Consider the following 11,010-nt stretch of genomic DNA (forward strand, 5'->3'; position numbering starts at 1 on the left):
CTTTGTCCCTGTAAGTACACCTGGTTGTGCCTTTCTTTTGTTCATGGCTTCTGCATGCGGAGGCTGACTCACAGCATGGCCAACAGTCAGCAGGTGCCAAAAGCTGCCTGTATAAATGGGTCCAGTGGTTCCTGCATGTGACAAGGTTTTGAGGGAGGTGAGGATGGCGAGTGACCTTTTTCTCTTGCCAGCTTCATAAAATGAACAGGAGTTTTCAAAGCACTCCCTGCATAGCTTTGCTTTTCTTTCCAATTGGAATGAAACTATCAACTGGTGAGAGCTTGTAGAAATCTGGATTTTTGGTTGACCTACCTACTCATCAAAGGGAAAATGGAGATGGAATTTTGCAGTTTCTCACAGAGTTGCAGCCTTCCATTTAAAAAAAGAAAGAAAAAAAAAAAGTGTAAATTTCTTAGTCTCTTTCCTAGTTTGTGAACAAATACAAACAAATCCCACAAACACATAATCAGTCCTGGGTTGTTTTTTTTTTTTTACACTGCAGTGTGCAGGGGTCAAATTGGAGGATGTTCCCTGTTGTTTCATTTTATACAGCAGTTCATTTCTTTTATTCTTATTTCAAAACTGCATTAGTTTCTCCAGGGAGCTTAGAGCAGTGCTGAGCTTCAGGTGTGGTGGACCCAGAGGTCAGCTATTCTCAGAGAGGGGAAAGCTGTAAGGAATAGGTTTTTGTGGTCTTGGTAATTGAACTTAAGGGTTGAAGCAGTGAAGTCAGGCACTGCTGAGTAGTTAGTAGCTGAAGATTTGGATCCTGCCTACAGTAGCCTTGGGTGCTGAAAGAGATAGAAAGAAGAGATAGAAAGTCTCTCCCCTTTCCAAGTGGTATCAGTCCAGCTTGGAAGATGAGACTCGTGCAGTATTTGTTCTGGTATTCCATGTTGTGGTCCAGCTTCCAGTTTTCTAGCTTAGACAGCAAATTTGCCAAGCGCTTGCCATGCTAGCAGGTAAGAAACTGTGATTGTTGTCAAAGTGTAAGAGTACTTTAAAACAGAGCTTCCCCCCTGCTCCCAAGTCCCATAGAGAAAACGTGAGTTAATAAAATATGTCCTTGCAGCTGGTTAAGTATAGTGAAAGTCATGTCCGCACCATAATTTCTGATCAGCTTTGTTGCAATCTGGTGAAGCATTTAAGTGCTTGCCTCCAAGTTTGTTTGATTTAATCATACTCTGGAGAAATGGCTGCTGAAAAGAGCTGCTGTCTGGATGCTGCCTTGGGAAACAGCTATGAATTAAATGACAGAGCAGGTGCTGTACATGCCTGCCACTGGCTGCAAAACATGGGAGGAGGAAAATTTTCTTCCCCGGATCATGCAAGAGCCCAGTAGACACCAGGAAAATGTTAAAGCATAAATTGGTTTGGAGAAAGAACATAAAGCGGCTCTTGCAGGCGGTGAGTGTGCTGCCTGGCAGCAGTCTCTGACGAAGAGCTGGGTTGTGGTGCAGGCACAAGAACTCACGTATCTCCATCCCTTGAGAAGTCTACTCACTGAGGTCTCACTGGACACACTCTGTAGACACACCAAACATGCCCTGTACACAGCTTCCTGGGCTGTGGGTAGTGTCTAGGGTTTTCTTTCGTTTCTGTAAATAGCAGAGACTTTCTCAGAGGCTATATTTGGTGCTCTATGGGGGATACTGTGTCCTTCATCAGATGTATGCCACATGGCTGGGTTGGTGTCCTCCGTAAAGAAAGAAGATGGAGTCTGGCTCATCAGTAAATATCAGGACAAGTACATGTCACTTGCTGCAAGGCAAAAGCCTGGGGCATTTGTTCTTCCTGAGCCAATCTGGAGTGCTGCTTATGTGTGTCCTGATCTTTGGCCATAATGATCCCTAGGGACTTCCTTAGCAAAATCAGATAAAAAGCAGTACTGCCCAGGGCAGGTGTTCATTTTCAGAGGTTGTGACCCAATCTTGTATGCATTTGGGCCAGAGAGCAGCAAAAGGTGTTTCTGGTACCCCAGGCCAGGTTTTTGCTGCATCTCAGAAGCTCATCCAAGCAGCTGGCAAGAAAAATGCTGCTTCTGAAAAAATGAGAAGGCAACTGCGGAAAAAAATGCAGCCTCTTTGCCTTATATTTGGAAGTAGTTTTCTGGCTCAAAATGTAAGGGAATATTTTAATCATAGTTAGGAAGAAAAGAACAAGTCAAAGAATAAGATGAAGGCTCTGGCCAAATCATTATAAATATAGTGGCTTCTAGTAGAAAATATTGAGTGACCCAAGGGAATCGGTGTTAGCATCAGCTTGTGCGGAAAAATAGAGTTGAGTCTAATTCTCCTGGGCTGCTGGCTGCATGGTAGGAGAAATATTAGCCCTTTCTTTTGCCCTCTTCTTGCAGGTTGGTCTTAAAATCTCTTGATAGCTGTCACCTGAAAATTAAGTGAAGTACCTACAAACTGCCAGCAATGCCCTTTCCTTCACCTTCAGCTGTTTGCCTTTGGATCCGAGCTTCTTATACAAGTTTAGAGAAGACAGGATATATAGAAATAGTGAAAACTCTAGAGTTGGAAATATTTTATCATACTGCTATGAATAGTGCAGCAAAGCCCTTGTTAGCGTTTAGGAGACCTCTCTCTTGTAGTTCAGTATAAGTAGGATGTGGGATAATTCCTCCTATTGGTCATATCTGTTCTGTTACTCTGAGAAACCTACTTTTATGGTACACTCTGACTAAAAGTTGCTGCATGTGTAGCATGAGCGTGAGGCGAGTTGTACCAGTATGTTCGACCTGCTTGTGTATGTTCAATCGAGGCAGATTTTCACAGAACTGAATATTAAGGATCTTCAAATAGCTTGTGCAAGATTCAGAGAGGAACCAGTGGATCACAGGATGAGCAGTGGGATATGCTCATAGGATTCTCATTGCAAGTTTGGCTGTGGCATATGCACAAGGCTAGTTTCAGCTCCTCAGTTTTCCAAATTATTTTTGTTTTGGGTCAGAGTTAAGGCTATTTAAATGTTAATGTTGCTGTTGAACATGTCATAGCTATTATAGTATGTGATTTTTAGGCTTGTTCATACTTGATGTGCTACTTTTTGGTAATCATGTGCACCAACAGTTCTTCTACACGTTAACATATTTTGAGGCTGTGTAGGAGTTATGTGCCAGAGGGAGTAAATCTAGCTATGTATATAAGGTAAATTACAAATGTGGATTATAAGTGTGAGAATCAGGGACATTCCATACCAAAATACTTCACTTGAATCAAGTGGCCTATTTGAAGAACTCCATTAGGTTGTAGTAATAGCAGGCATTTACCCATCCTATGCATCAGCTCCTGGAAAGCTGAAATCAGGCACACTTATCCAAGTGATGTACCTACTTCCTCTCAAAAGAAAGCTGTGCCAACTGTCTGATATCCACCCAGGCTTAAGTCAACTTCCAGACACTTTTCTTTGCAGGCTGGTATCAACAACGGAATTGTGACCTTTGGTGTCAGACCTGCTGGCATCTTTCCTATGAATTAAAAATGTAATGATGTTAGCACGGTGCAGTCCAAGACATTGATCTTTAAGCACAAAACCTGCTTATTGTTCATTTTGTTTTGCACTCAGAAATAGAATGTGTTTCTGTCTGGGTGTGTGACTGGGAAAGCATTCAGGTGTCTGTGAGGCTCAGGGACTTCAAATAGCTATTCTGGCATAGTTTTACAGGTAAGCCCATAGGGTGAAATTTTGGCTTAATCAAAGTCAATGACAAAAAAATCTCACTGACTATCAGGAGTTAATTGGACCTTGAATTTGAAGGCTCTAGACTTGTGGCTTTTGCAAACTTAGTTATTATAAAAAAAGCCACAGAACTGCAAAACCTGCTTGAGAAAATAACTGTAGTCTCAAACTCTGCGTTCTGATATTTTTTCCTTAGATGAGATTTGTGTTACCATGAGCAGTTATGGTACTTCCTTGGCGAGAGACATCTCACTTGCTGGTATTAGGTAATTTTCGTCAGGGTATTAATGTATGTGTGGCAGGGGTCAAAAAATAATCCCATCTCATTTCTCTCTTTGCAGGCCCTCTACAACTCAATCAAGAATGAGAAGCTGGAATGGGCAGTGTAAGTATACCACATAGAAATTAGGAGTTTAAAAATAGTGCCTCTGTAGTAATCTCTCTATACGTCCTATGTCACCATTTGGGTGGGCTCCAAAGCCTGTAGAAGACAGCCAGTGTACGTAATGAGTTTGCTTTTCTGTTAATGAAAGACCTGGCAATACTGCCTCATCTGTTTCTCCAGCGAGGGGAGCTGTTAATGATAGGAGCCAACTGCATTTGTAAGGAAAGAGGACATTTCATTTAGAAGGAAACTTCAGCCTGAAAAGAGAGAAATTAAATCCTCCATTGTTCTATGACTGCATGAATAAAATAGAAGTTGACTTCTCCCTTTATCTTTTGGTACATTGTGTCAGAACCACTGAATAGAAACACATGCCTTGGATTGAGTTTCCTGCTATTGTTTTATTGTCTTGGTTTGTCTCCTGATTAACTATGGATAACTTGACAACAACCTAATATGGAAGATGATAAGTTGGACAAAGTGATAGCCCCCTGTCCATAGGCTTTTGACAGCCTAACACTTGTTAACTACGGAAATACTGCAGACAAGAGAGAGCTTCAATTTCTCGTTGTGTTAAATTGTCATTTCTGTGTGGTTAGGTTTCACGAGGTCTAAGCATGCCAGCAAAGAGTAGAAGGGTCTATTTTAGTTTTTGCCGCTTGCAGAACAGTGGAATTTGGAGTAAAATAAAAAAATATGTCTTTTATCTATTTTGGCTGTACAGGATGTTTACCTGAGTGGATTTGCATATCTGAAATCTCACCTTCTTGAGAACAATATATGTGTGGGATGCATGCTCCTGCATTTTGTGCTAGAAGTCCTAACACCTGCCATAGGTCTTGCAGGTTCATTGGCTTCTGATCTTACTTGTTTTAAGTTCATCATCTGCAAATGAACTTCTTGTCAGGGCAGGGTGTGCAGCCTCACTTACAAGGGCTACTGGTCCCAACTGGGATTGCAGCCTCTGTTTGTAAGTGTATTAGATAATGTCAGAGTAGTGAGGAAAGTGTTCTGCTAAGGGGAATCACCAAGAAGTGCCATTTCTGATGAGCTTTATAAGAAGTATGGTTGGAGACATTTTCCCAGCCTGTGTCTTGGACCTGGAATACACCATGTGAATCTTACATGTCACAACACTGGAGCTGTTAGCAAGACTCTCTCTGGTACTCTGGACCCAGCAGAATCCATTATGTGACTTTCTCAATGTCAGAATTTTCCTCCTCTTGCCAAGAGACCATACTGTGTCTAATACACTTGGGCAGCCTCCAGGTGGGAACTGACTTATGCCTGGCTTTGCTCCCGTAAGCTTCAGTCAAGGTGATTTATGAGAGAGTTTTCTTCTGTATAGGTAGTAACTGCTTCACATTTACATAGTCCAGTCCATGTCACTTGCTAATGAATTTTTTGGGGAGAAATTGCAAGCAGGCTGGAAGAGAGAAATCAGACTTATTCTTAAATAAGGCTTTGGGATGTGGGTGTAAAGCCACCTTCTCCCAGCAGAGAGCTCAAAGGAGCCAATTGTCCGTTCCAATTTGAAACTCAGACAAATACCTCGGACTGACGGGAAAATTACTTTGCATGCAGAGAAACAAAACTCATTCTGGGCATAGTCAAAGACTTTGTGCCTTTACCTTTAGGGCTGAGAGTGCTGGCTAGAAGAGGGCAGGATCTTTCACATCTCCTCACTTTCTACGTCTCATTCATAGAGATGTGTGGTTGTTGTAAAGTAATCACCCCAAGAAGCCTCAGGACTGCCTTGAGCTAAAGAGAGGAGGCACATGACTCTCTTGCTCTGCTGTCGTGATCTTCAGAGAAAGGCAGATAGGAAGGGGGCATGGCTGTTTTTGCAGTGATGGGACTAGGGAAGATTCTCTTTCTTTTCCAAACAGTATTGCTTTTCTTCCCTGGTACTGGGGAAGAAGTGGGAGGTAAGGCAAAGGTGGAAACAGGGCTCCCTTGTGATGCTGGCATGTTGAAGGAATGCCTTTCCACCAGCCAGAATCCCTTTGAGTATCTAAGACTTTCTCTTATGAGCTAATTAGCAGTTTAAGAGCTGTTCTGGCAGTACATTCTTTGGTAGATTAATAAGTCCATGGGCAGGGGAAGGTAACAGCAATATGTAACATGGGGGGAAAACTGCCACATGAGCCGTATCTTACTAGTTGTAAGCTAGGTGTGTCATCATCCTAAATGGTTTGCCGTCCATTTCCAGTAGAATTACAGTCTGATCCAAAGCCCACAGAAAGAAAAGGCTACCATTGACTCCAATTTTGTAGTCAAGAGAAGTGACACCTTAATCAGCGGATGTGCTCTAGAGACTTTCAGTAGGAGTATTCATTTATCCTTTATCATCAGGGAAGCACAATTACAGCTTTGGAAGACAGAATTGCATTACACTGCTTTTTGTGCACTAGTTCCAGGCTTGAAGTTCTTCAAAAGGTTAAAAGCGTATCACATACAATGGTCTAAAATAGAGAGATCTGACCTGGAATTTACTCTAAACTGGTGAATGTGGGGTCCTGAAAGCGCACTCCTTCTTTGTACTGCACCCCCCAAATGTTTTGGTTGCTTTTCACAGTAGAAAACATTCTGCCATTTATTTGCTTGCCGTTTACTTTGTTTGCTGTTTCCTTTTGCCTTCCTTGTTCAGTGTCCTAGGAGAAAAGCAAAAAGCGGTATGGGAAAACTAACCATCAGAAGTACAATTATTCTGTCATTGTCCCGTTACATACTTCCTCTCTACTTTGGGAAGCACTAGGTGGTGATTGGATCTTACTGAAGTCATTGGCAGAAGTTCCTATTGACTGCAGTGAAACCATGTACTATTTCATCCAGTTAGTCCATGCATCCTGTTTTCAGAGTGCTGAGGTTACTGGAACCACTCCAGGAGTGCATGTAGCCCCAATAATTGTGTCTCAATTTCTCATGCTGCCTGAATTTCCCTGAGGGATTTGATACTTCCGTGAGATTTTTTCATGCTCTTGTTCTTCAACCCTGACATCACTCGTAAGGTGAAATGAATTCAAGATTCTGTGAACATGAGCGGCAAGATTAAGAGTTGAGTTTGTTTAGTTGGAAAAGGGAGCGCTGAGGAGAGGGACCTGAGTGTATTTATTTCAGTGTGTAAAGGCTGTCACAGAGAAGAAAGGTGTGAATTTTTCTTTGTGCCCATTGTGGGTGGGTTTAAATTTGAAGCAAGGGAAGTTTGGATTCAACTCTAAAAGAAGCTTTCTAGCAATAAGTCTTTTAAACCAGGGCATAGGTTTGCCTGGATGAGCTACGGAAGTGCTTTTGCTGCAGGATTTTGTGAGCTGTTTATTCTGTTGAGAATGGGTCAGGAAGAGTGGGTCCAGCTTCAGATGCAAAGAGACGGATTAGCTAACCTCTTGAGATCCCTTCAGTCCTATTGTCCAAAATATTGTGGCCCAGGTTTTCTAGATGTTTCTCATCCTTTTGCTTTTGCACCCATCATCATCATCTTTAAGCTGAAGAAGAAGAAGTAATTTGGCTTCAGAGGCGCCAGAACTAAGTATGTTTTGTTTGCAGGTGTCTACTTGGAAATGTGACGGTGAACATTATTGTTCTCCATTGTTTGTAGTACTGTGTTTACTTCCTGTTGAAGGTGATAGGAATAATAAAATCATCATCTTAAAATAGGCTGAGTGGTGATCTAGAATTACCACATGAAATCCCAAAGCGCTGCTTACAAAATTGCAAAAAACAAATGGCTTCACTTGAGCCAGTTGTATTCTGAAAGCTTTCTCTCAGCAGGACATTGTAGCTTTCAGGAGAATCACTTGGGTTTTGACTAGTCGCTGGTAGTTCTCTTTCCAGAGAAATTTAGACATGGATATGTTATATTCTTTTTGTTTTTCTGGGCTGCACTGAAAAATAATCTGCTTCTAGCCAAACCAGAATAGGTCTTTGACACAGTGATGGTGGGGAAGGGCTGCTGCCAAATCCTTTCTGTGTTTCCTGCGGCAAACTGTGACACTGAGACTGGGGTTATAAAGATGTCTGTGCTGAAGCTCACCTTTTTCTAGATCAGATCGAGAAATCTCTCCCTGTTATAATTAATTCTTTGTCTCCCAAGTTCCAGGATGTTTCCTGTTTGGTTGTTTTTGAGAGGGGTCAGGTGGTAATCACCTGGTTCTCCTTTCTTCTCTCCTCCTTTTGAGAAAGATGCCACAACTTCTGTCTGGTCATTTCTGAAGTCAGTTTGCTGCTACAGGTGCTATCAGTTCCAAAGATTCATAAATACATGTTACAAATCTGATTTTTTTTTAATGCTGGTTTTTAAATGGATTTGCATAGGTTTTGCCCTGTCATCTGAGCTTTCGGTTTGAAAAAACGCAGACATAGAGCAGACTTCTAAAAATGAAGGGCTTGACCCTGTCTTTCCAGCTTAGTGACTTCAAGGTTTTCCAAGGCAGAGCCTCAAATCACACCATAAAGCATAAAGAAATGTGTTTGTTCCTGAGAGAGCAAGATGATGGTTTTCTCTCAGAAGAAAAAAAAAGAGACTTTTCTTGTATATGGTCTTTCTGGGGAGAGGCAAAAATATATTTCTTCACCAAAATGGCGACAGATGCATTTTTGCAGTTTTTTCAAATCTGCGTGTTTAAAAGCCAAACTCTTTTTGGTTGTCAGTGATCATGCATTTGGTAAGGAAAACATTGCTGTTTTAATGCTGTGTCTTCAAGTGATAGAACAAGCAGATCCTGGGTTTGGTGTGCTGGTTCTCATGGACAGACAGTGCCCTGGTTACTGATATGTCTGCAGATCCCTTCCCAAAGAGAGAAGCTAAGGGAGGTGTAACTGAATCTCCTTGCTTTGTAAGCAGATTCTTGGAGAAACCTTACAGGTAGTAGCCTTTTACTGTCACAAGTACCCAGCAGAGCGAAGACACTAGAGACACAAGAGGGTTCACAGCCATCAGCCCCTTTCAATTGTCAGAGGTTAGGGTCACCAGAGGAATCACTTGCAGACCCAGAGCCAGGAATGATTTCCCTCTGCTGATCAAAGACAGAAAATCTCTTAAGAGTTCTGCAAACCTAAGTGGACCCTCATGGTGGTGTTTTGCTACTGAAAGGTCTGTTGGAACAAACATGGGGTTTTTCCCCAAAAGCACAAGGATTGTGCTATTTTCTGTACCACATGGAAAGGCACTGAGCCTTTCGCTGACAGGGACCTGAGCTCTGCCTGTGTGACACTAGATCCGTGACTCTGAACGTACCTGAACAGAGACACCACCCAGTGACTCTTTCCCCTGCATCACTGGAGACTACTTTCACACTGGGGATATTACAGAACTTGAACCATCTCTGGAAAGACATCTGAGGATGAGGAAGTAGTTGCACTCCCACAGGCTAGGGTTTCAAAGATCAGTTTTCAGGTTGTATGTATCCAGAGGCCAGCTGAATTTTCTGCGTATCTTCCTTCTTGCAACCATACTCTAACAGCTGGTGAGGAGTAAGCTCAAATTGTTAAATCCTTGTTAAAGCCTGTCAAGGACCTATCTATACAGCCAACTTTGAAGGGCTCATAAGCAAAGCTAATACCTGAACTGTTTTGCAACTTTGACACTCCTTTCAGTTGCCCCACTTTCTTCTTACACTTGACCACTGTTAAAAATGGAGTATTTTAATAAGTGAGTCCCAGATCACCTGGTTTTATTTCCACTGGTGTTTCATATCCAAGATCAGAGAGAGAGAGAAGCCCCTTTTGGTTCTGTTTTCTCAATTGTGCATCCATTTCTCGTTCTACGTAATGAGTCCCCCTTGCCTCTCTGGTTCCCTTGCATCTTACAGACTGGCTCCTGTATCTTGACCTTATGCATCTTGACAGAGCACTCAGCTCTCAAAAGTGCCTAAGGCTTCTGAGTCTCAACAACGTCCCATTTTCAGTGACAGATTAAAGGACCAATTAAAGGTTTGTTCAGTGCTACCAGCAGTCATGACAGCAGATGTCATTTTGTCCTTGTCTGGTCTGTCTGCATTTGTCTTTTGAAGAATTCCTGTTTAATAGCTTCCTCTGAGATGCGAAGTTCGAGAGCACTGCACTCAGCACTAGTGGTGTCCATCATCCCCAGGACTGCGCACCACACCACCTGTGGCTGCTTGGGTACGGGCACTGGTACATTCCCACAGGACAGCTGATCACTAAAGGATAATTCACTCCCATAGCTCCAAAGGAGATAGCTTATTCCAAAAAAATGCTAAGCCATTTACTGCAGTAGGTCTCTGCTGGCAAGGAGAAATCCACTGTGTCCTTGGCTGAGATCCCAGAATTCACAAGGCGCTTCAGCGTGACAAATCAGCCTAAGAACTTATGCCCGGTGAGAAATTTTAGTCTGGATTAGGTACCATAGACTTGTGTTGGTAGAACTTGCTCCTGGAACAGACAAACATCTAAGAAACGTATCAAGCCGTGTGTCCACAGACGTACCAGCAGCTAGTAAGTGTGGTAGATACAGGAAGGATGGGGCAATGAAAATTGTCAGAAATTCCTACTCTTTTCCAGTTGGAGAGGCTTTCAACCAAAGCATGCTTTGACCAAGGAAAGTTTTTTGCAAATCATTCTGTTCTTGAGTGGGAAAACATGTATCAATAGGCTGAAAGATGCAGGGACTGCTCTTCCTTGCAAGAATCGAGTCTTCAAGTAAAAGTTTTGTTCCTCTTAATCAGAGGATCTTGCAAGACAATACCATGAAGGTATGGTGCACCAATTTGACTGCACCATTTCTATACAACTGAATCACATGTCTGGCACCTTTGCTTGACTTTCAGGCTAAATGTGGATGTGTATCCATCTCTATACTGTTGAAAAGTCTTACGTTACAAAAGATGCTTGCCTCTATACTGCCTGTTGTGGTGTTTTTTAACTGCTCTAAGTGGTGTCTTGAAATAGTTTGGCAGTGTGCTGGGCTGAGACCATGC

At 42.4% G+C, this 11,010-nt stretch overlaps 1 protein-coding gene across 10 annotated transcripts in view; it reads left to right on the top strand.

The window, feature by feature from the left end:
* Positions 1-11,010, top strand: part of LOC308231298 (PH and SEC7 domain-containing protein 3-like) — a 109,997-nt gene that overhangs the window by 71,717 nt on the left and 27,270 nt on the right. For 8 of the 10 annotated variants that reach the window (XM_080636508.1, XM_080636504.1, XM_080636507.1 and 5 more), the window contains one exon: positions 4,029-4,072. The exons of 1 other annotated variant lie outside the window; for it this stretch is intronic. In XM_080636508.1, coding sequence (XP_080492634.1) covers positions 4,029-4,072 — 44 coding nt within the window. Of the gene's footprint in view, positions 1-4,028; positions 4,073-11,010 lie in introns of those variants that run through there. One more of the 10 variants, XM_080636512.1, reaches the window with a different exon arrangement.

Source organism: Psittacula echo (genome assembly GCF_963264785.1).
Source record: "Psittacula echo genome assembly, chromosome: Z".
Classification (NCBI taxonomy): domain Eukaryota; kingdom Metazoa; phylum Chordata; class Aves; order Psittaciformes; family Psittacidae; genus Psittacula; species Psittacula echo.